General features: G+C 44.2%; 1 protein-coding gene across 2 annotated transcripts in view; it reads left to right on the top strand.

The window, feature by feature from the left end:
• KARS1 (lysyl-tRNA synthetase 1) overlaps positions 1–27,579 on the top strand; it is a 273,069-nt gene that overhangs the window by 77,048 nt on the left and 168,442 nt on the right. For both annotated transcript variants that reach the window (XM_069635464.1, XM_069635463.1), the window contains 4 exons: positions 5,048–5,234; positions 5,716–5,841; positions 9,343–9,462; positions 11,485–11,647. In XM_069635464.1, the coding sequence (XP_069491565.1) occupies positions 5,048–5,234; positions 5,716–5,841; positions 9,343–9,462; positions 11,485–11,647 (596 nt within the window). The remainder of the gene's footprint in view (positions 1–5,047; positions 5,235–5,715; positions 5,842–9,342; positions 9,463–11,484; positions 11,648–27,579) is intronic.

Genomic DNA, 27,579 nt, shown 5'->3' with positions numbered 1-27,579 from the left:
AAAATGCTGTTGGTCTTGTGACTGATTAGGCCCACCAGTCCAAGGAAGGAAGATGTCCTCTTCAGGGCTTCCCTGTTGCACAGAAGTTGAGGTCGGGACTGAAGCCGTTACTGAGCCATCCCTGGCGATCGCTTGAAGTGGCTGCGGACATCCTTCCTTGGATCTTCAGTTCCAGTGGTCGACGCGTTTCTGCTCCAGGACCCTCTGTCTTTTATGCTGGAAAACTGTCAGGGCCCTCCAATCACCAGGCATGCATTCATTCCAACTTGGGGGTGGGGGGGGGTGGTGAGGGGCTGTCTAATGGAGAAAGCCAGCCCCCCCAGCCCAAACTGGCAGGCACACTGCAGGACAAAGTTCAGGGGAGTTTTGGTCACCTCCCATACTTTCTGTTCTCTGCCTGTAGTCCCAAAACCCTCGAATTTTAAGCAGGTTTCTCCCATTCATGCACAGCTTAAGCTGTCAATCACACAGCAGGGTGGCGGTCCTCTAGGACAGCCAGCGGGCCAATCGGGGCTAGTTGCATTCAGGCATTCCTGGAGACAAAGGACAGAGGCACACAGCAGGGTGGCTGTCCTCTAGGACAGCCAGCGGGCCGATCGGGGCTAGTTGCATTCAGGCATTCCTAGAGACAAAGGACAGAGGAGTTTCGGGATCCTCCCACACATCTTGTCCTTCCAGACACACGAGCCAGAGGCGAGCTTCAGGGCTGAAGCCCACCAAAGGCAAGGCAAACAAAGGGCTCAAATCGGTCTCAACGCACAGAGTGAAACTCAAGAAAGACAGAAAATGGCGAAAAAAAGAAGACCAGGGCCATTTTGACAAAATGGTCACCCACAGATGCTGTATTAAAGTTGAGGGTTCAGTATGCGGTAGAAAGGCACAATGGTAGGAAAAAGTAAACCACTGCCATTTAAAGTAGTGAGGGTAACATAAAAATGTTACATGAGAAAATAAGATAAGGGGCTACTAAGTAATCCCCCAGCACTCCATATAAGATGGTGTGTGCTGGGCCTACAAAGGCAACAGGTAAGGGGCACGTAAAGTCAATTTCACTTTACTATTCTGGGGTACTGTAGTTCACTTAAGAAAAAGGTATTTAAACTTTATGAGAAATCTAAAGCATTTCTCTGTGACCCTGCACTGAAGGTGCTTTGTGTGACCATACAAAAAGCAGATGCCTATGGAGTTTGTCAGACTCCAAAAACAGTGAAAACATAAAATCCAAATCAGGTAAAAACACATGAGTGAGAAAAAGGTCTCACTCACTCCAGGGTTAAAATTTAAAGTCCTAAATCCAGCAAAAGAGATCAGGATCTCTAAGGTTGAAGGGAATTGGCACAGAAATGAAAATTCTCCCTAACAGTCCTGCCTTTCGTCATCAGACCAAGGAATCCGGCGATCGGGTCCAGAGCTGCAACATTGCAGTGCATCCAGCGCAAACGCTTCCTTCAAACCTAAGGTACTGTGGGGGAAAGAGGTACTGCTTACCTTATTCCAGAAAGTAGCTCCAGAGCGTTGGAGTGCATGTAGAGATTTTCAGGCAACCCTCTTACCTCTGACTCAAGCTGCTGTTTGTGTCCCTTTAGCGAGTCCTTTAACAGGCTATCCAACATTGGCTAAGACTTCTTTTATCTTCTTTCCTAGAGACTACAAAATGTCCACAGGAACTTTTGACTTCTGCTGTTTTCAAGACTTTAAGCCTCTAAGCCTCTCCAAACTGCCTTTTTAGCTAGGGTTGCATTTTGGGTTTAAGACTTGCTTTGCAGGGAAACTGCCTCTAGAACCCGAGGCTCTGTTAGGATAACGGTAACCAACTGTTTTCCTTCCCATAAATCACTATTTCATGTGTGTATGCTGACTAAATACAATTACTGTATTACTTTGAGGGTGTGCATTATTACAGATAGTACGGTAGAACTGTCAAACTCCTATAACAATTGTGTGCTTTCAGCAACTACCAACTAAGTGGCTTTTTGAAAGAATTGTAAAGTATACCTATGTGTGTTGGTTTATTGTGCAAGTATTCAACAGTGACTCTTGTGTAAGTATAATGAATCTACATTTTAATATAAATGTGTTTCTTTGATGTGCATTACTAACTAGGTTCAGTGTACTTACCTACAGCTCACATCTTCCACTTAAGATGAGCCTGACTGCTCTGCCACTCTTCCATGGTCTCTGAGTAGTGCGGACTGATACTAAAAGTTGGGGGATCTACAAACCACTGTGATAACTTACTAAAGTCTTATCTCCAAGTTGGACTTCAGGGAAACACGCCTAACACGTTGCATTCGGGACCCCTTGGTCACTTGGAAGGAAGGGATACATCAGGCTCTGGTTATGCAGAAGGCTCTGCATTCGCTGGAAATGGTTACAGCGGTCTCTTCTTCATCTTCCTCTTTGGATTTGGTTCCAGTGGTCGACTTGTCAGCAGCTTCCAGGATCTGAGTATTTATCAGGAACTACAGCACAACTTCTGCAAACTCTCCCTTCACTTTGCAGAAAGGAACGGTTTGTCGGTCCAATCATGACAGCCAGCTCTCCAGTGGCAATTGGTTCCTTTCAGGCAAGGTGAAAGACAAAGGGCTGCTGAGTTTTGGACTCCTCCCTCGCTTCCTGCCTTCTCAGACACTCTGGAGCCTTGGCGGAGAAAACAAGGGATTCCTGCCGAAGACAAAACTTCAACCAAGGTCGTTCTCGCCTAGAATGGCCGAAGACCTCAGAAGCAACAAGCAAACGATATATGGCAAAAAAAGGTGCCCAGCATTCTAGCAGAATGGGGGCCCTCCTATGCATTACAGCAGCTGATTTGATAGCTTGAAAGTAGTGATGACTAAAAGTCATAAAAGTATTTTCACTGCCACCAGCCATTTAAGTTAACTTGCAATTGTAACATACATTTTACCAGGTAAGTAAGATCAGGAATGTGAAGGGGATGTGAATTTCACTTTACAGCCTAATCAAAGAGAAATTGTAAAGAGAAGCCCAAAAGGGGCAACCCAGCCTAAGGCCAAAGGTTATGGGGAACTATAAATCCAAAAAACACACATTATGGAGCGACATAAAAAGCTCATCCATAGGGGGTACAAGACCAGGTGGGGGCCGAGGGGGACAGGAGGTGAGGGGTCGATTCCCCTTCACCTGGGGCAATGAAAAATAATGACCAGGCCAAGCAAAATGTTCTGGGGTTGACACAGGTCAGGAAGATTATTCACATTTATGAAAATTTTACCTAACAGTTGCTATTACCCTTTGGAGCGGCTCTGCACAGAACCCACAATGGAAGGCTGGATGAATCTGATTAATTTTGGGCAGCATGGGAGTCTTTATGACACCCTAATCCACATCCTGTAGTGTGTGTTGTCACAAATAAGGGGGAAACTGCCCCGCCATCCAGGATTGGACAACTGCCAGTTCTTTGAATGTCACACGGCCATGGATTGGAGGGTTGGGGCAACCTTCCTTTCTGCAAATGTGTGTACATATGGTCTGGATTTGAAGCAAATATTTAGTCAGCTACTAGACATGATGCATAGGAAGCTGAGAGCATGCATAGGTATGCTAAGGACTGCAGAAGGCTGGTGTGTTTCCTCCTGCACTCCAGGCAAAGTTTGTTGGGGAGAATTCTCATAAATGTGCTAATTCCCTCCCCCTTAGAGTCCCCCAACAACTTAAGCTGGATTTTGTGGACTTTTTTACCTGGAGAGAGTGAGACCTCTTTATCCCACTCTCATGTATTTTGATGTGCGTTTTTACCTCTGTGTTTCTTTTGGTTGTGGAGTCTAACCAACTCCATAGGCATCATCTTTAAATTGTCACACAGCACCTTCAGTGCAGTGACACAGGGAAGTCTTTTAGATTTCCCAAGCTTTAAATACCTTCTCTGAGATCAACTACTGTTTCCCAGAGCAGTAATGTGAAATTGACTTTACTTAGCATTGTAATTGCTAGACCCAGCACACCCTATCTTACAAAAGAATGCTGGAGAGGTTACCTAGTATCCCCTGTGTCTAAATGCTCATGTAACATTTTTTGTTACCCTTTCCTCAATTGACTGGGTGAGTAGGCTTTCCTAAGGAGGTTATCTCTGACGGGGAATCAAATTTTATGTCCCACTATGTGCAGGTCATGTGGAAAAACTGTGGCGTGACCTACAAGTTCTAAACAGCCTACCATCCCCAGAAGGATGGGTTGGTAGAGAGGTTTAATAGAACTATGAAGAGCACAATAGGTGCTTTAGAAGAACCCCTTAGAAGAAAGTGGGACCTTCTACTGCCATGCCTTCGATTTGCTTATAGAGAAGTCCCTCAGGAAGGGGTTGGATTCAGTCCCTTTGAGCTTCTCAATGGTCATTGGGTTAGAGGTCCATTGGCCCTAATCAAAGAAGGGTTGGAGAGTGCTCCTTCCTATGAGCCAGCGAGAGTCACTGACTATGTGTTGGGTCTCCGAAGGAGAATGACACAAATGATGACTGAAGCTTCAAAGGGGAGCCCCTAGGGCAACCCAGCAACAGGCCCTTATTGCCAATAAGTTGTTAAAGAGGAGAATTTTAAAAAGACAATATGGAGAGTCAACAAAAATGAGACCCATAAAAAGAATTAAAGATTATGTGAGTGGGGGAAAAAGGCTCCCACTCACTGAGGTATTAAGGAAAAATATCCCACTATTAAAGCAAAAAGGTCTGGGGTTGACCCAGGTCAGGGAGATTTACCAGTTCTGCGAAAATCTTACCTAACCCTCAGGAACTGGATCCAAAGCGATGCCTGTGTCCTGGCCACCTGGATGACAGATCCCCGGGGACTAGTGGGTGAGACACCTTCAGGTGTCTCACAGTGATGAAGCTGTGATATTTTGATAGAGCATGCATCCAACTTCATGGGAGAGCATGCATTCAACTTCATGGGCATAGAAGTGGATGTTGTATATTTTTTACTGCAGGAATTTCATGTAAGAGCTTCACGTTGGAGAGTAACTGTACATTTATGATCTTACTGGAACACGTTTTAGCTGAGATTGCTTAGGCGACGTTTGTTTTCTCCATTTGCAGAAATTACAAGTCTGAGGAAGAGTTTACAGCAATAAACAACAAACTTAGGCGAGGGGATATTGTGGGTGTCAAAGGAAATCCTGGAAAGACAAAAAAGGGTGAACTGAGCATCATACCCATCGAGATGACATTGCTTTCACCATGCCTGCATATGCTGCCTCACCTCCACTTTGGACTTAAGGACAAGGTAATGTAACAAAATGCCACTTTCAAAAGTATGTGACCTGAAACTTCTGGTAGCAAAATGTGTAGTCCAATTCGTATTTAATATCGGCCCTTTACCACTCCCTCCCATTCTGCTCCCTTCACTGTGACCCGTTAAAAAACCTTTATTAGTCCTGTGTGTCGATGGACCTTATTTTCAAATACTTGTCTTTCCTCTGTATCTAGTTTCCTCATTCCCATATTGCAAATTAGTAAAAACAGTACAAGGGGCACCCCAAAACACATCCGGGAAAATTAATGTTTGTTAGGTTGTGGTCCAAAAATAAAATGTGTTTTAGCCCAAGATCGGTCATCTTTTAGCCTGCTTTCTTAAACCACCCTTAATTTCTATATATTACCTGGTCACAAGCTACAGTTGTCCACTCATTGCATTGACCTAACATTTTTTTTTATGGCCATAAAAGATCATAGAAAAATATAACTGTTTAATTTCATCCATTTAGGAAACTCGTTTCCGACAACGATATCTGGATTTGATCCTCAATGACCATGTGCGACAGAAGTTCATCATCCGAGCAAAAATAATCACCTATCTACGTCGCTTTATGGATGACCTTGGATTCTTAGAGGTGAGAACCTACCTGAGCTTGTATATGTATCCTATGAGTCCCTACACCCATGTGACATTTGCTCTCCTTACTTGCTCAGCTCTGTGCACCTGGGCTCCTCCAATAGCAACTCTCAAAACCTTTCCTGCCTTCCGAACTCTGGCTCCTGGGAAGGGTGTGGGGAGAATGTTTTTTTTAGATTGAAAGTGGCAATTATTTTTTCTGTTGGATCATCAACCTCTTTTGCAAGCAGGCTCTTGCTTGCAATGTCTTTGTGTCCGTGGTAGACGTGCAAACCCCTGGGTCAATGGGCCCAACTGGCAGCCGTTAATCTTTCTCAGAGCAGGTCTGTCTGCTAGACACAGTTGCACTTTGCATCTATTTGTGACCGTTCAAATGTCTGTAGGCTGCAGCAGCAAATTTGTGCTCGGGCAAAAAGGGTTTAGGAGTCCAGTGAGACTCCACAATGAAGCTGTGTTTACCAGTGCAGCCATGACCATAACTGGTCGAATTTGCCAATGGGTCTTGGATTCACTGAGCAGGTCTGGAATTATGGGTAAAAAAGAGTGTCATGTGTGCTTGGCAAAGGTAAACCATATGAATTGTACAATTCTTAGTATTAAGGATGCTGCTACCCACTTGCACTGTTCTCATCACCAACTGCATCATAGGCCCTTTGTGTTCTTATGATGTTGATTCTAAGTTATCAGGTACTGTCATCACCAGCCCAGATGCATCCTTGTTGTTAAAATGAATGGGCCGCTTGTTTCAGACAACTAATATGCCCTATTTATCAGAAATGGAAGTAAACCTGCGTTTTCACTGCCACATATTCGATCTGCGATAGAAAAGGACACTACCAATAGCTTGCACTGGCAAATCATTTGTATACTGTAAAGCGTTTGTCTTATGAGCATGTTTTGTGGACTATTTTGTAAGATTATGCGGAAAAGAGGCGGTGCTTTGGTTACCTGTTTGGTCACAAGCGTGTGTGCATATTAGGAAAGGTAATTTAAAAAAATGTATTATCGTTTCCCCCCTCTCCCCCAACGTTCCAACATTGACTACAATGGTGTTTTGTTAGGAAGATCTCTTTAGGGATTTAAAAAACGTTCTAACCTAAAGATAGCCCAAACTCTAAAATGGTAGCTATTGCAGGGGTCCGACTTAAGGGAGGAGATAAACTGGCCACGAAGTAAGATTAGTCCCTATAGTTGCCTCCAGAGCATACACCATACTGGTACAATGAAAATATACACTTGCTCATAAAATAACATGTAGTATATCTAGAAGCTCAAATAGGTACATAGTAAGAAAGTGTATGTATAAAGCCAATAAAAAGGGTTCATAGGAGGAGCTACCAGGAGGCGCTGATATGTGCTGAAGCATCTCGTCTGTCTCCTCCCCGGTGCACCTAAAACAGGGACTTGACTCCGCCTTCCAAGCCAAAAAGCCTTGCCTTGTATGCAGGTTTCTCCCTTTCATTCTAGCCTAGCTGTCAATCACACAGCAGGGTGGCTCTCCTTGCCGGACAGCCAGCCGGCCAATCACCTTTGAGTGCGTTCCTGTAACCAAAGGGATTAAGCACAGGGAGTTTCGGCCACCTCCCTCACTTCCTGCCCCTGCCAGACGTACTGGAGCGAGAGGCGGACTTTACACGTGAATCCCAGAAACGACAAAACGAACAAAGGGACCAAACCTAGTTTGGCGTGCAGAATAAATCTCGAAGTACCTTTCCAACAAGAAATGTCGAAAAAAGAAGACTGGGGCCTTTTTGACGAAATGGGCACCCATGGGTGCTTTACTGCAGCTGCGAACGCAGCCCACGGTAAAAACACACAATGGTAGTAAAAAGTAAACCACTGCAACCAGCCATTAATTGTAGAAAGGGGAACATAAACATGTTACATGGAAACTAGACAGAGGGGATAGTAGGTAACCCCTCCAGCACCCTATGGTAAATTAGTGTGTGCCAGGTCTAGAAAGTTACAAATGTAAGCAAAGTCAATTTCACTTCACTGCTCTTGGAAACAGTAGTTTTACCAAGAGAAGGCATTTAACCTTTGGGAAATCTAAGACTTCCCTGTGCCACTGCACTGAAGGTGCTGTGTGTCACTATGTAAAAATGATGCCTATGGAGTTTCAGATTCCAAAGTCAAAAGAAACCAAGACCAAATCACAAAAAAGATACATGAGGGTGAGAGAAAGGAGGGCTCACACTCTCCAGGTTAGAAATTAAAAAGTCCTGTAAAAGAGCTTGAGGTCTCTAACCCTTTTCCCTTTTTCGAGAAGTCTGCCTAACAAGCGTGATATGAATAACCAATAAATTAATAAAGGGAAGAAGTTGCACATTCCAGGCTTCTCTAGCCGATACAAAGTTGGAGCTTCAGCAGTGCAGCAGGGCTTCACCGGGCAGTTCAACGGCCCAGAGGGTACAGCAAGCTTTTCTTTGAAGTTTTTTCGTCGGATGTTTCTTCCAGTTGTCGACTCTGCCTTCTGTTCAAGAAACCTCTCCTTTTATGCAGGTTTCTCCCATTCATTCACAGCCCGGCTGTCACTCACACAGCAGGGTGGCTGTCCTCCAAGGTCAGCCAGCCAGCCCTTTGGCACTGGGTGAATTCAGGTAACCAAGGAGACTAAAGACAGGGAGTTTCGGGAACCTCCCTCTCTTCCTGCCCTGCCAGACATACTGGAGGCGGGCTTCAGCATTGAAGCCCGGCAAAAACAAAACTAACAAAAGGTTCAAACCTGTTTTTGGCGCACAGAGTAAAACCCAAGAAAGAACTCACAAGCAAGAAATGGCAAAAAAAGAAGACGGTCTATTTTGACAAAATGGGCATCCATGGGTGCAATACTGCAGCTGAGGATTCAGCCGCCGGTAAAAATGCAGAATGGTAGGAAAATTTAAACCACTGCCACCAGCCATAAAAAGATGTGAGGGTGACATACATTTGTTTACATGAGTAGGTAGGAAAAGGGGCTACTAAGTAACCCCCCAGTACTTCCACGTAAAATGGGGTGTACTGTACCTACAACAGTTAAGTAGAGTGCATTTCACTTTACTTCTCTTGGGAACCATAGTTTACCCAACATAAGGTATTTAAACATTATGAGAAATCCAAAGTACTTCTCTGTGACACTGCACTGAAGGTGCTGTGTGCCACAATACAAAAGGTGATGCCTATGGAGTTTGTCAGACTCTAAAACCAAAAGAAACAGAGTCCAAATTGGATAAAAAATGCATGAGAGAGTGAGAAAAAGGTTCCACTCACCCCGGGATTAAAATCAAAAGTCCTAAAGTCAAGCAAAAGAGCTGCGTGGGGAGGGGGGGGGTCTCTAAGGTTTAAGGGAATTGGCACAGAATGAGAATTCTCCCTAACGGGTACAAATCAGGGAAAAGTACAACAGCACTGAAAGCAGGGCTAATGGACAGAGGGGTGAAAGTATGTTTTTTTTTAAACATAGTATGAGCTATATTGTTAGGTCTCTTCTCTGATTTCCTTGTTCCTTTCTAATTTTCAGATTGAAACTCCTATGATGAACATTATCCCTGGGGGTGCTGTCGCGAAACCCTTCATTACATACCACAATGAACTGGACATGAACCTGTACATGAGGATTGCTCCAGAGTTATATCACAAGGTAAGGCATTAACATTGTTCTTGAACAATAGCTAGAATAATGTTATTGGTATCCTAATAGAAGTAACAGATATTGGAAATGCCTGGCATTCTGCTAGGGGAAAACCAGAAATTAGAGTGATGGTAGAAAGCAGTGTCTCTCTGGCACTCAACCTGTGAGGTGTAGGAAAGCGGGACCCCTGTTATATGTTTTAACAGAAGGACCAATGTGGCATTCTGGAGTACTGTTTTTTACAGGAAGAACATGTGCTCTTTTATAAAACAGCGAGGGGAATATTTTACAGATGCTAACACTCTGGTAGCATGTGAGAGGAGAAGTAACCTAAAGGGCCGTGCCAATTGTGGGAATTAACAGGACCATGCAACTCTGGGGAGAGGAACATTAAGTAGCATTGCACTAGGAAAACACAAGATTAGCAAGATTTGAAGTCGGTTGGAAAGAAAGGGGCCATAGGGCCTGGTACTTTGTTAGGGGGGTGGGGGGGAGAGAAGAGTTCAGTGTGGACTATGAAACTTGCCAAGTTCTCGGAGGGGTCTATAGCAAGAAGAGTGTGACTATTCTACTTGAGGTAGAACCAATCTCTGACGAGGCATGGAGCAGTGTTCAAAATCCAGCTCTTTTGAGTTGTTTGTGTGTGCATGAAAGCAACTGCTCTGCAAGAGAACTGAGGAGCATGGAGGTGGTCAGCACTTATTTGTAGGCACCTAAAATACTCCTGTCCATTAGCTGCCTTCCTTCTTACCTAAATTACAGCCTTTCCTAAATGTTATGCAGCCCTTAAATGCAATCTATTTCTGTTATGTTTAGGTGCCCATATTACTGTATGTCTGTGACTTCAAATTTCCGACACTAGGCTTTGGTTTTACCAATCGTCCATATCCTGTTCAAAAGAACATTATGGTATGCAGTCTTTCCATTGAAAAAAGATCCACTTTTTCCATTGAAATGTATTGATTGAAATACCTTTCCATCGAAATGAATATTCATTGACATTTTTTTCATTCATTACAAGAGTCTCTATGGATCTTTAAAAAATAGATGTATTGATGTTTGGGTGGGGGGAAGGGTTCAGTTTTGTAAACATGGGTTTTGGGGGGGTGCCCCATCCCAATAAAAAAAATTAACACAACACAAGTTGGAGGGAGCTGTCCAGTGCTGAAATACATTGCAACTGTATTGAATATATTTCAGCACTGGACGACTGGGCTGTGGACTTTTATTTTATTTCGGGTTGGGGGGTGGGGGTGTATTAAAAAATAAAGTTAGTGTCAAGTGCACTCACCGACATTACACAAGTTAGAGGGAGCGATTTCAGCACTGGACAACTCCCTCTTGTGTAGTATTAGCCATTTTCAATTGAAAACTTTACCATCCATTCATTTTGATGAAACAGTTTCGATGAATGTTCACTTTTATTATATTAAGTGATTTGATGGTAATGTTTTCAATGGAAAAGTTTTGATGGAAAATATTTTTGATGGAAAGGCATATAACCGAATATTATATTCAATTAGCATTCACCAAGAACCCTCTGAATTAATTTAAGTGGCAGCCCAAGACTCAGAAGTGGTCTCCTGGTGACATGGAGTCACCTGGTTTCCCTAAATATGCAAAACATTTGCTTCAGAGCTCATCTGGGATGAATTAAAGAAAATGCAAACATAAATGTCTGCATAAATGTCTGCAAGCAAATAAAATAATCTTCCACGGGAGGAGTCTTTGGTCAGTATTTAAACATGCCAATTATGGAATTGGTCGTAGGAGTCGTCCTGGGACCTTTCATGAGGCACATAGAGCACTTTCCCTCTACTCTGCAGTTCGGAGGGGTTGAGAGTTCGCGGGAGTTTGTCAGAGGGACTAGGTGAGAAATAGACCATGGAATCTATGTTGTGCCCTGTAATCCTAGTGGTTGTGGGTGGTCCAGGAAGCCCTAGTTAATGTTTCCTGCTCTCATTACTATCCAAAGGCATTTGTGTTTCTGTTTACTATTGGAGGGGCCTGACGTTTACTTTTGCTGTTTAGATGCTGGTAGTTGGAGGCATCGACCGAGTGTATGAAATTGGTCGACAGTTCAGAAATGAAGGTATTGACTTGACCCATAACCCAGAATTTACAACATGCGAGTTCTACATGGCATATGCAGACTATCACGATCTGATGGATCTTACAGAGACGCTGCTCTCAGGTATTTCACTAAATGTTTTACAGTGATGTAGTTGGGAATATAATTGAAGTTCCTTGTTTTATGGTTGTTCAGTTTCATTTCTGTATTTTTCCATGTTTATTTTTGTACATCCAATATCTGTTTATTCATATTTTTCCCTGAGCTTAAAGTAGTACTTTTCTGCCTCTGCCTTTGGTAATACTTGTAGTGTTATCAATAACAAAAATACCTTTCCCCAATGGTCCAAGGCATTCTCGACATGGCCAGAAAAAAGAATACTGTCTAGAGTCTAGACAGTAATGTTTATGGCCAGCCCCACATGTCAATTAGATGATATCTGCGTTCCCCATATGACCAGTACAATGTATGGCCAGTCACAATATGCCACTTACAGGTATGGTGTGATTCACAATTCCTATTAAGAGGCACAGTTAGGCCCAACATGTAATAAGTGCTATGTCCAGTTTTCATGTGACTAGTTGAAGCAGTTTCCAGTCTGTACTTCTGCCTGCCTCAGTTACAGTGGGGGGATTCATCGGGACAGAGCACTCACTTGAGTCAGCTCTTTCCTTGCTGTCTTTCTGAAGAATGGGTGTGTTGGGGAAGTTTTCCTGAAGTCCCACTTGGAGGTAAAACTTAAGTAAGATAGCCCAGTGGTTTGTAGATCCCCAACTCTTAGTATCTTTCCGTACTACTAGTAGCAGAGCAGGCTTATCTTAAGAGGAAGATGTGAGCTGTATGTAAATACACTGAACCTAGCTAGTAATGCACATAACTGGTTCACTCCTCAGCTGAAAAACCTAAGACTAGATAAAAGGAAATGCGAAAACGCCTGGAAACTTCATCCCACCACGGAAAATAAATTAAATCAATATTTCTTCCCAGTACAAGAAGGATATTCTCCTGGCCAAACAAACTTATAACGACAGAATCGCACAAGCGAATTCTAGTACGAAAGAGCTTTTCTCTATTCTAAAAGAGCTAGAAACGCCCATCATTTCCCAAGACAACTGTGTCAAAGATAAAACATGGTGCTCTGATATCCAGCATGCGTTTGCCAACAAAGTTGCCAACCTACAAAGTAAAATAGCAATAAAGAAAGCATCACTAACTCCTGTGATACCCTCCAACGAAACAGTATTGCCTAAAATCGAACACGCCACTCAATTCCATTTTACTAAAGTCTCTATTATAGAGGTCGAGAAAGTTTTCTATTGGGTCTCAAACCTTCTAACTGTAATGGTGTTCAATGTCCGGCACAACTCATTAAGGACGCCGCTAGGGATCTAGCACCCTTCATTACCAAACTTATTAATAGCTCCTTCACAACTGGCACAATACCTAGTAACCTTAAGGAATCTTGGGTACTCCCACTCCTTAAGAAGCAAACACTAGATCCCTCTATCCCGACTAACTACAGGCCTATCACTACTGTACCATTTTTTGTTGAAGATCCTAGATAAGGTTGCCTATATCCAAATCCAGAACTTCGTAGAACTTAACCAACTACTAGGCTCTCGCCAATCTGGTTTCTGGCCATTACACGGTACAGAAACAGCTCTCATTGATCTTAAAGACCAAATAGACAAACTAAGAGAAAATGGCAAACTAGCACTATTCCTCCTCCTGGACCTGTCAGCTGCTTTCGATCTAGTGGATCATAATGTTCTATGTAGCCACATGGATTCAGCCGCCCACTTTTCCAGTGAGGCTATAGCATGGATACAATCCTTCCTCAGCGACCGAATTATGAGAGTCTTTTCGCCATCTGCAGCTGCAGACCCCATCCCCATCGCCTGCGGGGTGCCCCAGGGCTCCTATGTCTCTCCAACCCTGTATAATATTTTCACCAAGCCCCTGTTTGATGATCTGGATCATCTGGGTATTACCTACACAAACTATGCAGATGATACCCAGATCCTCCTTCCAATTACAGTGGACTATAGCTCGGATTTAGTATTGGTGAACAGAATCTTCAGTATCATTCGGGCATGGATGGCCATCCATGGCCTCTGTCTGAACGATGACAAAACTGAACTTCTCATCCTGGGCTCTACATTACTTCTTACTAGACTTAGTACAGAATACTCATCTTTTATCATAGACGGGAACCTCATCAAGGTTGCCAAGGAAGTCAAAACTTTAGGTTTTTACATAGATTCCACCTTAACGTTTACTAAACAGGTAAACTCCCTAGCCTCCTCTACAGCATAGACATGCAAATTAACCAGAGCCGGTAAATAATTCCTCTCATCTAACAGCTGCATGATCTTAGCGAGAGCTCTTATTATCTCCAAACTAGATTATTGCAACGCAGTATACATTGGAGCCAATACATTGTTTCTCCAAAACAATGCCCTGAGAGCTGCACTTAGTATCTCTAAGAAAGAACACATCTCTGACACTAGAAGAAAGCACAAATGGCTATCCACTCAGTAGAAAATTAGACTAACAGCATCCCTGACCTATAAATGCTTCAATAATAAAGCACCACGATACCTAATAGAAAGATTTCTTAGATCTTTGAGAGCAGAAAATTCCAACTGCCTCCAGGTGCCTCGCTTTAAACTATCCACTATTTGGGGAACTAGCTTCCCAGTTAAAGCTCCTCGATTGTGGAACTCCTTACCGAGCTCACTTAGGATGGACCAAACCTTTGCTAAATTTTAGGCAAAATCAGATTATATGGCTCATAGCGAACAATCCTAAATGAGTCAGCATGCCCAGACCATTTACTATATATAAGATTATATTTTCTACTTCTGTTATTGCCTGTACATAGCTGTTACTGTCTGTATATATACTGCACAACTGTTAGTTCAAATGTCTCTCCATTACCCTTGTTACCTTTGCAACTATGTAACCTTGTACTAAGCTGTATGACTTCTTAATGCTTGCGCCTTGATACCTTCGGGTCTGGCGCGCCTAATACATTTCAAACAAACATCAAAGAAACACTTAGACATAAATGTATAGTAAAATATAGATTTATTATATTTACACGAGTCACTGTTAAATACTTGCCACAAAAAAATCAACACACATTGGTAGACTGTGTTAAAGAGAATTCTCATAAATGTGCTAATTCATCTCTATATTAGAGACCCCCAGCTCTTTTACTGAACTTTGGGAATCAGTACTTTTTAATTGTTTTTCTGTGCTTATTTTCTTTGGTTATGGAGTTTTAAACCACTCCCTAGGCATTATCTTTTCTATTTGTGTCACACAGCACCCTCAATGCAGTGACAAAGGGAAGCCTTTTCCCAAAGGTTTAAATACCTTCTCTGCGATAAACTACTGTTTCCCAGAGAATGTAAGGTTAATTTGACTTTACTAGTTGTTTTAAATTCCTAGACCCAGCACACACTATCTTCCTATAGAGTGCTGGAGAGGTTACTTAGTATCCCGTGTCTAGAAACTCATGTAGCAGTCACATGCTATCCTTTTCTATCGAAATGGCTGGTGGCAGTGGTTTTACAACAAACTACCATGATTTTTCATGACCGCTAACACTGGTAGCTAAAAATCGTGGGAGCCATGTTTTTCAAGATGGCGCCTTAAGCCCCTTTGTTTAAACAGGTCCCGCTCTTCTTTTTTTGCCATTTCCTTTTGGAAAGGTCCTTCTAGAGTTTGTCTGTGCGCCAAACTAGGTTTGGTCCCTTTGTTTCTAAGCCTTTGGTGTCTGAGTGTCTGGGGTGGGCAGGAAGTGAGGGAGGTGCCCGAAACTCCCTGTGCTTAGTCTCCTAGGAGACCGAAATGCACTCTGGTGTGATTGGCTGGCTGACTGTCCGGCAAGGACAGCCACCCTGCTGGGTGGCAGCTAGGCTGGAATGAAAGGGAGAAAACTGTTTAAAAGGCAAGTCTCTTGGACTGGAAAGCAGAGTCGACCACTGCAACGAAATAACCGAAGACGAGCTGGAAGAGGACGGCTGCTGCAACTCCTGGACCGTTGGTTTGCCCGGTGAAGCCCTGCTGCAGTTCCGAATTGCCAAGTTCATCTCGACAGAGAAGCCCCTTTAAGGACAACTTAGTTGGTGGGACTAATCAACTCGTAAGCCACCTGGATACTATTCTTGGAACTAGTTAGGATTAACCAGGGGGAAGGACACCAGCTTGTATTCTTGATGACAGCTACTCGAACTGAAGTGACTCCACTTTGTCAGCGTTTTCTGACGATCCAGTGCAGTGCAGGAGTCCCCTGACATCTCCCTCTTGTCCCCACGACTGAGGCTCAGGAACAGTGAGATCTGCAGGAACTGCCAGGAACCAACATCTTCTGCTGCCTCTTGTTCTTCATATTAAGGTACTGTGCCAGCCCGATTGAGAGAACTTACGTCTCGCAGGGAAAGTTTGTGTAACTTTCCCAACTTGCAGGCCTAATCGGGTTGTGACCCATCATGATTCTTTTTCGTACAAACTACTTCGGAGAACATTGGCAAAGACTTTACCGTTTACTACAAGAACTGCTCTTTACTATCCAAGACACTGTCAATTGACTTTGGCCTAGGCCTATTGAACTGAATCGAGTCCTCTAGTGAACTGAAACTATTTGCACTGCCTAAGAAAGTATTTGTGATGTATTCTATTAACTTGTGCCTTTTTACTCCCATTCAAAGTAACTGAAATACCATGTTGCTCCTATTTCAGGGGAGCCTAATTTACTCAAACGTTTTGGTTTCGTATTGAAGTATATTTGTATATAATTTTAAGTTGCCTCGTTCTAGTGAATGTTTTCTAAATGTATATTTAATAAATAAATAAGTGTTTAACCAAGAAGCCTTGAGTGTACTTGAACCACTGTAATTGTAAGACCTCTCTGTAACCTCTTGTACTGCTTGCATTCCCTCTTGAGGTAAGCCTGGCTGCTCAGCTCGCTACCACAAACTGTGTAATACAGACTTCTACCAAAGGTTGGTTTTTGCTTACACCTATAGTCCTAATTGTATGTGGTGGTCCCAGAAGGTACTGCATGCAATTCTGCCTAACAGACTTTACAATAGTTTAAAAAGGCCACTTCTTAGTTGGTAGTTGCTGAACGTGCACAATTGTTAAGGTCTACCATACTATCGGTAATAACGCGCACCCACAAAGTAAGTCATTGCGTTTAGTCAGCATACACATATAAGATAGTGATTTTTTGGAAGGAAATCAGTTGGTTAGTGTTATCCTAATGGAGCTTCGGGTTCTAGAGGCAATTTTACTATACAGCAAGTCTTTTGAAGTCCAAAACGCAACCCTGGCTAAAAGGCAGTTCGGAGAGGCTTAAAGTCTTGAAAAGCAGCAGTAGTGAAAAGTTCCTGTGGATACTTTCTGGTCTCTAGGAAGGGAAGATACAAGAAGGCTTAACCAACGTTGGAGACCCTATTAAAGGACTCACTAAAGCGAGACACGCAGCGGCTTGATTCGGAGGCAGGAGAGGGTTGCCTAGTAAAATACGGTTTTCTAGTAAAATAAGTTTTTTTATTTATTTAACACTGTTTTAAATAAGTCTTCATTAAAAAAGGGCAATATGCAACAATCAAAATACACTTCATACCACTTTCTCATTTTTAGAATAAGCAAGTAGGTACTCCTTATAGATGCTGACAATACGTTTCCTACACCGTGGGGTGACTTCGATTACTAGGCAGTATTGGCATTTATACATCACTTTTTTGATACTTAATACTTTCTGGGGTTAGGGAAAGAAAAAGGTTGACAGGTTCTCAGCGCACACTTTTCAATCTCCCAATGAAGTCTAGATTAGATCTTTCCCAGCAATACAAGGTAAACTTATGCACCACCTATGAGGGACAGTTGGAATCAAAGTCAATCGGTCAGAGTCTACAGGGAGCCAGGACAGCCACAGTCCATTTGAACAATGTCTAGGCTGCTGTGGCACTTCTTTAGATAGTACAAAAGTCTTGCACAAAGTTTAGAGAGTTTGTAAGGAATCACTGTTGGGCCACAAGCTGTTTAGGCTTGCAAGGGTCAGAGCTGAAATCCACTCTGTACTGCAAGTCTCAAGTGAGATGATGCAAGCTACAGACAAGAGGTAGGTACCCCTTAGTCAGCACAGTACCTTAGGTTTGAAGAAGGGCTTCTATTCTGGTTGCTGTCTTGCAGATCCTGGGTTCCTGGGCCTCAGTCATGGGGACAAGAGGGAGGATGTCTGGAGGACTCCTGCACCGTTGGGCCACAAGCTGGGAGGCTTGGGAAGGGCAAAGCTGCAAGCAACTCTGCAAAGGGCCGCAAATGCAAGTCTCCAGTGAGAGCAAGCAAGCTACACACAACAAGAGGTTAGTACCCCTAGTTTTACAGTACCTTGAGTCTGAAGAAAAGGTTCCAGCTGGCTTCTGTTCCTGTTGTAGTCCTGCAGATCCTTTTGTTCCTGGGCTTCAGTCGTGGGGACAAGAGGGAGAGCGTCTGGGGACCCCTGCACCACGGTTTGAAGGTCAGCGACAGCAATGGGCACACTCCAGGTCAGCGGCACTTCGCAGTTTCAGCTGCTCGCAAATAGCACCACCGTGGTTCTTGTACACCTTGTGGACGTTCCTTGCTTCTGGGATCCAGCACTCTTTTGAGGTGGCTCAGGTTTGGTTAGTCCTGCTTCGAGTGTGTCCAGAGGATCATCCTGGAGCTTGGGTCTGGCTTAAAGGCGATGCACTTGTCCTGGTGTTCCTGTCCCCTGGCACTCGGTTCCTGCAGCAGCAAAGAAGTACAGCTAAGCAAGTTCGTCTTGGGCCTGATTGATTCCACCAACCCAAGGGGAGAAGGCATCTTTTCCGGGCTTTTCTAGCCTATTAGAAATTCGGAGGTTCAGCACTGCAGCAGAGCTTCACCGTGCAAACCAACAGTCCAGGAGGATGCAGCAAGCTTCTCTTCCAGTTTCTTCTTCAGCTCCATCGTCCGGTGGTCGACTCTGCCTTCCTTGCAAAAGACTTCACTTTTATGCAAGTTTCTCCCATTCATTCATTCGCAGGCCTAGCTGTCACTCACACAGCAGGGTGGCTGGCCTCCAAGGATAGGCAGCCAATCACCTTAGGGTGCATTCCTGTAACCAAGGAGACTAAGCACAGGGAGTTTTGGGAACCTCACTTGCTTACTGACATGCCATACACGCTGGAGACAGAGGCAGGCTTCGCCAGTGAACCCTGCCAAAGACAAAATGAACAAAGGGACCAAACCTGGTTTGGCATGCAGAGTAAATCTCAAGAAGGACCTTTGCAACCGGAAATTGCGAAAAAAGATGATCAGGGCCATTTTGACAAAATGGGCACCCCTGGGTGCAATAGTGCAGCTGAGGATTCAGCCTACGGTAAAAACTCATGATGGAAGGAAAATTAAACCACTGCCACCAACCATTAATTGTAGTAAGGGTAACATAAAAAATGTTACATGAGAAGGTAGCCCCTCCAGCACTCTATGTAAGATAGTGTGTGCTGGGTCTACAAAGAGAAAGGGGTAATTAAAGTCAATTTCACTTTACTCTTGAAAACAGTCGTTTATCCAAGAGAAAGTATTTAAACCTTTGAGAAATCCAAAGGACTTTTCTCTGACACTACACGGAGGGCGCTGTGTCACAATGCAAAAAGAAGATGCCTATGGAGTTTTTCTTTTGGTTTTGGAGTCTGACGGAGTCCAAATAGAATTAAAAAAAAATGTGAGTGAGAAAAAGGGCTCACTCACTCCAGGATAAAAATCCTAAAGTCCAGCCAAAGAGCTGGAGGTCTCTAAGGTAGAAGGGAATTGGCACAGAAATCATCATTCTCCTGAACACTCACCCCCCACCCCAGACTAAGGGACAGGAGGATTTAATCCACTCCTGGATTAATCTCCTAATCCAGTGGGTCATAATTTCTGGAGAGGCCATCAGCATTTTGGTGATTACAACCTGACCTGTGTTCTATGGTGAAATCAAACCCTTTGAGGCTGATGGACCACCTTGACAATTTAGAATTCACTTACCATGGAGATTGCTGGTGCGGCGGACTGAGGGGCTGCTGTCCTTTCCCTTGATGCTGAGAAAGGGTTTGCTGGGACTTTTTGTATTCTGTACTGAGGGAGATGAACCTAGGTGAGGAATTTGTTTCTTGGGTTGCACTTTTATATGCCAATCCAACGGCGGACGTGAAAACTAATGGAGTTATCTCAGAGAGCTTTAGTTTGGAACGGGGCACTTGTCAGGGGTGTCCGTTGTTGTTTCTTTTAGCAATTGAACCCTTGGCTATATGCGTCAAGAATGAGCGTGATTTACATGGGGTTGGTTGTTGGGGTGTTATGCAGAAGGCGTGGTTGTCTGCAGATGATCTCTTGTTGGTGCTTCAGAATTTGGATGTGTCCCTTCCCTGACTGATGCGGGTGCTTGCAGATTTTCATGATTGTTCAGGATTCAAGATTAATTGGCAGAAGTCAATGGTTTTGCCTCTCTCCAACGGCTGTGATAAAGAACAAGTCAGGGGTTTGGGTTTTAAGTGGTGTGATACGCACCTGTGCTATTTGGGTGTTTGGTTGACATGTCTGGCCTCGCTCATGGTTGATGAGAACATGTGCATAGTGGTTCATGATTGTAAAAAGGACCTGGACAGATTGTCTCTTCTCAATCTTTCATTAAGGGGTAAGGTGAATCTTGACTCCGAAGATCAATTTTGTGGCTAGTATGCTTCCTTTGAGAATTAAAAATTACTATTGGAATGAGTTGAACCGTCTCGTTCAGGAATTTCTATGGGACAGAAAGCCCCCGAGATTGGCTTTATGGAAATTGCAGCTCCCTGTTCACCTGGGTGGATTGGGGGGTCCCGACTTTAAGGCCTATCGCTTGGCCTTTTCATCTTATTCTTTTCTTCCGTTGTTGAATGAAGGCTTGGACCGCTGGGCGATGGCGGAATCGAATGCCTATGCGCCGCTCGATCCTGAGGCTTTGTTGACCACCAATACGAGAGGTACTGGTGACAAAATGTTGGTGACAGCTTTTTTGCGCACTTCGTGGAGTGGAGTGAAGTGTTGGCGTTGTTGGGCCTTGACGCTTTTAAATGCGAGAGGGCCTCCATTTGGCTGAATCCAAAGATTCGGGATAACAACAAGACGATTTTTTGGCCTGATTGGTTCCTGGCTGGTATTAAACAGATCTCGGATTTGGGGAAGGATGGTAGATGGTTGACAGCTGCTGAGATGAGAGAAAGATGGGGTCTGGTTAATATATCGGATTCTGCTTATAGACGACTGAAGAGATCTGTGGGTGAAATTGATTGGTCAGAAACCCTGGATTTGAACATCTTTCTGGGCAGTTTGAATGGAAGGGAAGGTGGTTTGGCCAGCAGACTCTATAGATTATTTGTGTCGCGATTTCAAAGCAATGACAGACTTCGGGAAGTTTGGAGTGAAAGGATTGGCTCTGAAATTGATGCTGTTTGCTGGCAGAATGTATGCAGAAATGTTTCCTTGTGTTCATTGAAATGGAGAAAGGTCTCGGCAAATTAAGATTCTCAAACGTGTACACTGGTGTCCGGAAACATTACATAAAAGGGGCATGTCGGACAGTGATGAGTGTTGGGGGTGTGCACAAGAGACTGGATCATTGGAGCACATGTTGTGGAGCTGTGTGAGAGTCAGAGATTTTTGAAGTGATGTTTCTGATGTATGTGATAAGATTACTGGTGGGGAGTGTGTATTGGATTTCAAGACAGTGATCCTTGGCGATGATGCAGGGTTGTCTGACCTTAGCCCTGGCCTCAAAAAAAATTTTTTTCGATCTACCATTGTGGCGAAAAGGATAATGTTGCGAGGTTGGAAGAGCCGGGTGCCCCCTTCATTTGAAGATTGGCTCCAAAAGATGTACTGTTTATCGAGAACTGAAAAATTGATCTACAAATTGAAACTTTAGTTGTCATCCTGAGTATATTTGGAATGGATTTAATGACTCCTTTTAGGCAGGTTTTTTCTTTTTTCTTTCTTTTTTTCTTCCTTTACTTTGTGCTTATGTTTGCTTGTTTATCGCATGTTTGTATATATAATTGTAAATAAATATATATTTTTTTAAAAAGACAATTTAGAATTAGCTCCCTTCATCTGCATTAGCCATCCAAAGGGTTGGTGGTCTGTCTGAATAACAAAAGTAGAACCATATAAGTATGGTCTAAACTTCTTCAGAGACCACACAATGGAAAAACACTCGCGTTCAATAGTTGCCCACCTTGTCTCACGGTCCTTCAGTTTCCTACTGATTAAGCAGATAGTGTGTTCCCTGCCTTTCTCATCCAACTGACTCAAAACTGCACCTATCCCTGTATTGGAAGCATCTGTTTATACAATGAGGGATTGGTTGTCAAGATCCACCCTTGAGAGCTCCCGACTACAAAGGGCTTTCTTCAGTCCTTCAAAAGCCTTAGTGCACTCCTCATTCCACCTGACTTTCTTGGGGAATTAGGGTGAGATCATCACATTCAAGGGAGAAATTATGGTCCCATAGTTCTCTAGGAAGTTCCTGTAGTACCCAGCAAGACCTAGACAAGCTCTCACTTGGGTGAGTGGCAGGGGTGGCCCAGTTTTTGTACAGCTTGTACTTTGCCAGGCAATGGCCTGATTTCACCTCCTCCTACCTCATGTCAAAATTAGACCACTTTACTCTGACCAATTTGACATTTACTAGCCTTTATGGTCTGATGTACCTGTTCAAGAGCCTGCAAAACATATCCAAGGTGGTGAAGATGCTCTTCCCAAGTTGCGCTGAACACTGCAATGTCATCCAAGTATACCATGCAGAAGTCCTCCATCCCATTCAGAACTTGATTCACCATCCTCTGGAATGTAGACTGTGCATTTTTGAGTTCAAAAGGCATAACCTTAAACTGGTAGCAGCCTCCTGGGGTAGAACATGGAGTTTTCTCCTTGGCATGGTCTGTCAGAGCTATTTGCCAATAGCTTGAGGTCAGGTCAAATGTACTGAGGAACTTGGCTGAACCATGTTTGTCCACTAGTTCATCTGTCCTGGGTAAAGGATGGGCATCAGTCGTGGTGACTGCATTAAGAGCTCTATAGTCCACCCAGAAGCTCAATTCCTTGGTTCCTGCTTTGGGTACTAGCACAACTGGATTAGCCCATGGACTTGTAGATGGCTCTATAACCCCAAGATCAAACATCTTCTTGACCTCTTCCTTTATGTGGGATCTTACATGGTCTGACATTCTGTAACCCCTGCTTTTGACGGAGAGACTGTCACCAGTGAGCATATCATGGTGGGCCCAAGGGGTCAAGCCTGGTGTCAATGAAAACAGGGAGGCAAACTGATTTAACAGAGCCTTGCACTCCTGTTGTTGCAGAGTCAGATTTGAAGAGTTTTATTCCTTCAATTGTATCTTCTGAAGGATGGTCATCCAAGGAGATCAGGGAGAGGCCCACTCTCCTACTCCTTCTCTTGATGAGAGGCTAGAATCAAAACTCCTAGCACTTGTCTGCTGGTCTGGAAATGTAGTCATTCAGACGGTTAGTGTGATAGAACCTAGGGTCCTCCTTGGGATTGCACAAGTCCACTAAATAATTGACCTCTCCAGGTTTCAGGTTTAACCACAACCCTTATTTATGTATTTGTTTATTTTTAATCATTTTATTTATCATTTTGAGAATAAAACGCACAAGAGAAAAGTTACATGTTCATATCCATTACACCAGAGATATGCATTCAATTTGTATAATACTTATATAACAATTAACTAAACCTAACCAAACTTAAATCCAAAATTTTAAAACACACTACCACAAATCCCTATCTTATAGTAGAAAACCAAACATCTCAAGACGAAAGACAATACAACACCAACAAATACAACACACAACTTTGAGAATGAAAATAACCGCCACCTACCCCAGTCAAAAAATGAAGCATGCAATCAGTAAACCTCAACTGTATAATTAATTGAAGGAACCCCAAGTTCTAAGGTAATGCTCCTCCCTCTTCTGTTTCGCTAACATAATTCTCTTGTAATCTGACAAAGTACGGACATCACTCAGCCATTCATAACCACAACCTTGAAGGGTCCAATCCAGGGCCCTCTGCCCTGTAGGTACCATAACTAGAACAAGCTGGTCTAGTGTAAACTCCACCATGTTGGCCTTCGGGTCATGCCAATGTTTAACCAGAGCCTAACATGCTTTAAAGGTATCAGAAGCTTCTGTCATCATGAGTGCCATTCTCCTCTGGAGACCTAAAACATAGTCAGCGACCTTCACCGGCTTGAGGGAAGGGGCACTCTCCAACCCTTCCTTGATTAGAGCCAGCCTCTAAGTTCACAGGGGCTGAACCGAACCCCTGCTTGAGGGACTTCTGTATAAGCAAAGAGAAGGCATGGCAGTAGAAGGTCTCACATTCTTCTAAGCGGTTCCTCCTAATGCACCTTTCATAGTTCTATTAAACCTCTGCACCAAACCATTGGTTTGGGGATATTAGGCTGTTGAGAATTTGTAGGTCACTCCAGTTTTTCCACATGTCTGCATTTAGTGGGACATAAAATGTGACCCCCTGTCAGAGATGACCTCCTTAGGAAAATCGACCCTGGGAGAGATACCAAGTAGGGCCTTAGCCACTGCCTGAGCAGTAACGGTTCTCATAGGTAGGTATGGCTTCAGGATACCTGGTAGCATGGTCGACCACAACCAATATAAATCGTTTTCCTGATGAAGTGGGGGGGGTCTAGGGTACAATGTCAATCTCAAAAGGGCCTCCCACCACTGGCAGGGGCACTAAAGGTGCCACATTAGTGGCTCCACTTTTGCCTGTAGTCTGACAAGTGTGGCAACTCTTACATAATTTCTCTACATCCACCCTCATCTTGGGCCAGTAGAAATACAGAGATAGCATCTCTTTGGTCCTCTTGAAACTCAAGTGGCCAGCAAGAGGAATCTCGGGGACTAACTGTAAGAACTGTTGTCTCACCTCCCGGGGCACTACAAGTCTCCTGGGGTAGACTCAGTAGGTTCACTGTAGAGGAGGCCATCCTCCCAGTAAAGCCTATGCTTCCCTGGCTCTTGCCCTTCCAGCTGGGAAGCTGTGTGTTGGTGAAGACCTTCCAGAGATGGACACCCTCTTTGACCTCTGCTGAAGTCTGCCCTTGAAGAGTGCACCTTCTGCAAGTAAAGTTTGCAGCTCAAGATGGTCTTTAGGATCCAGATCTCCAACATGGGGAATGTTTTCTTCCAGCTCTGTTTCACCAGTAGCTGACTCTTCTGAGTTTGGTTGATCCTCCCACTTAGCCTCAGCTGGGGAAGGGGTCACTGGGGTGACCTGGGGCTGTCCTCTCGGGATGTTCTTGCCCTGTGAACAGGTTTAGGTGTAATACCTTTCTTTCTCCCAGATATCTTGGGTTTCTGTTAGGTTTTGATCTGCCCCTGTCCATTCTGTGAGTATGTGTTGGTGCTGTACTGAGTGTGTTGTGGAATGTTTGGACAGGACCTTGCATGAGTGTTCCACTGCGCATGAGGGTTCTAAGAAAATCAGTTGGGACCTGGCACTGAATGGAAGAGGGGGCCGGTGGATGTCTCCCCCCTGCCTATGTTACTTACCTTTCGGCCCTATGTACTTGCCATGAGACTGTACCCAGTAAAGACTTATGAAACCCACGAGCGGCTCCACCTGTGTATATTTTGACCCCAAACCGTAAACTTAACAGTTTCCCCTTTGTCTCTTTCTTTGGCTTGGAAATATGGAATGGGGTTAAGAGGAATCTCCTCAACCTCCCACTAAGAGTGTCCTAAGGTTGCCTCTCTGGCCAATCTTGTTTGCTCCTCCTTCCTCTCACTGAGAGTCCTGTGGGTACTAGATACAACTCCCAAGAGTTTTCAAATCATTCCCCGACAGGACTCTCCCAGGCACTTCATTCTGTACACTGACGGGTATTCTAACAGTCATATTATTGCACTGGATTAGAGTTGGCAGAATAGGAACCATTTGGATTGGGCCTCCTGCAAATTTAGTGGGACCTTTGGGTGCCTTAGCCACATCCTCAGGCTTGAAAAAACGTTCATCAACCACTGTAATGCTTACCCCAGTGTCTCTAATGGCAGGGGTCTCCTGACCATTTACAAGTATACTATCCTTATAATAATCTTTTGTGTTATCTATTTTGGAGTGATGACGGTCAAGACGGCCAATGCTTTGGCTATCCTGGCCAGGTACGACCGGGAGCTTTGCTACAAGATGGCTCAGATCCTGGATTTTATCCCCGAGGACAAGCGGGTCGAGGCGATAGAGATCCTTCAGGAAGGCGGGGTGGCGTCTGACCACACCATTACCGTGGCCCTGGACATTGTGGACACAGGGTTCAGCCAGATGGGCAACAGGGTTTGCCTCTGTCGTCGTGGCTGGCTGAAGGCAACCAACTTAAGGCAGGAGGTCCAGGCGACGGTCGTGGACATGCCGTTCATCGGAGACAATCTCTTCGGAAAGGCTGACGAATCTCTTCAGACCATCAAGGCTGACAGACAGTCCGTGGCTTGGGCACGCTGCAACAGCACAGCCGGTCCTTTCGTTCCTCAGGAGGGAAGTCGGGCAGATATTTGAAAAGTTTCGGAGAGGATCGTCCTCTTGCTGCCAACCCTTCTGTTCCACGACCCAGGAAGCCTACAGGAGTCGTTCCAAGGCCTTTGGAGATGGCAGTCGTCAAGGCTTCCAGGCCATCGCGCCCGGCATACAAGCAGGACTGAACTGGCCAAGACATCAGGGGCCCCCACCCCTGCAACCCGGTGGGAGGCCAGCTGGCGAACTTCATCAGCGTGTGGGAAAACCTCTCCACTGATCGATGGGTGCTGGATTCTCTCGGCCACGGACACACTTTGGAGTTCAGCAAAAGTGTCCGCGGATACCACCTGTGGCCCGGCAGGAAAAACACATCGCTCGTTTGCTGCTGGAGGTTCGGGCCATGTTAAAAAAATTAAAAAGGGCAGATAGAGCTAGTTCTGAAGCGACTCCGGGGCTCCAGAGTTTACTCGCAATACTTTCTGGTAAGAAAGAAGACCGGGGGCTGGAGGACCATTCTCGAGCTACGACGACTAAAAAAGTACATAAAGTCTCTGAAATTCAGGATGGTCACGCTGCAGCACGTGCTCGGCCAGCTGGAGGAGGTTGACTTTCTTTCATTGTTGGATCTAGAGGACGCGTACTTCCACATCCCCATTCACGAAAAACATTGCTAGTTCCTACGTGTCACTGTGCAAGGAAAGCACTACCAGTTCAATTCTCTCCCCTTCAGACTGAGTCGGCACCCAGTGTTTGGCAAAGTTTGTATGCAGTACCCTCTGGAAACACTACATACAACTATGACTACAGGTGTAAGCAAACCAACCTTTGGTATAAGTCTGTACTACACAGTTTTGGTAGTGGGGCTGAGCAGCCAGGCTTATCTCAAGAGGGGAATGTGAGCAGTAATGATGTTACACAGAGGTCTACAATCACAGGTGTTCAAATAAACTTACACTTAAGGTTTCTTTGATAAATACTTATTCATTTATATCTGTTAGTTATAAAACATTCATAAGAAAGAGGCAATTATATAATAACACAAATATACTTCAATACTATTTCAGAATACTTTTCAAGAGGAGTAAAAGGCAAAGATTATTAGAACATGAAAGGTTACAATTATTCTTAGACAGTGGAGATATTTTGAGGTCACCAGAAGCGTCAATTCAATTCAATAGGCTAGGCCAAAGTCAATGGGCTAAAGTCTTGGATAGCATAAAGCGGTTCTTGTAAGTAAACGGTAAAGTCTCGGCACAAGTTCTCAGAAGTAGTTGTTAAAAGAAGAATCATTTGTTGGGTCACAAGCTGATTAGGAGAGGTAAGCACTCTGTCTTGTTTCACCGCACCTTACAATGAAGAAAAAGATGCAGCGGATGACTTCAGTTCCTGCAGATCTCGCTGTTCCTGGCCCTCTTCGTGGGGACAAGAGGGAGGAAGTCAGGGGACTGCACTCGGACTGGTCAAA

Source organism: Ambystoma mexicanum, chromosome 1q (genome assembly GCF_040938575.1).
Source record: "Ambystoma mexicanum isolate Mex_15411 chromosome 1q, UKY_AmexF1_1, whole genome shotgun sequence".
In the NCBI taxonomy this organism is placed as follows: domain Eukaryota; kingdom Metazoa; phylum Chordata; class Amphibia; order Caudata; family Ambystomatidae; genus Ambystoma; species Ambystoma mexicanum.
The sequence above is the reverse complement of the archived record's forward strand: the minus strand, read 5'-3'. Positions and strand labels throughout refer to the sequence as shown.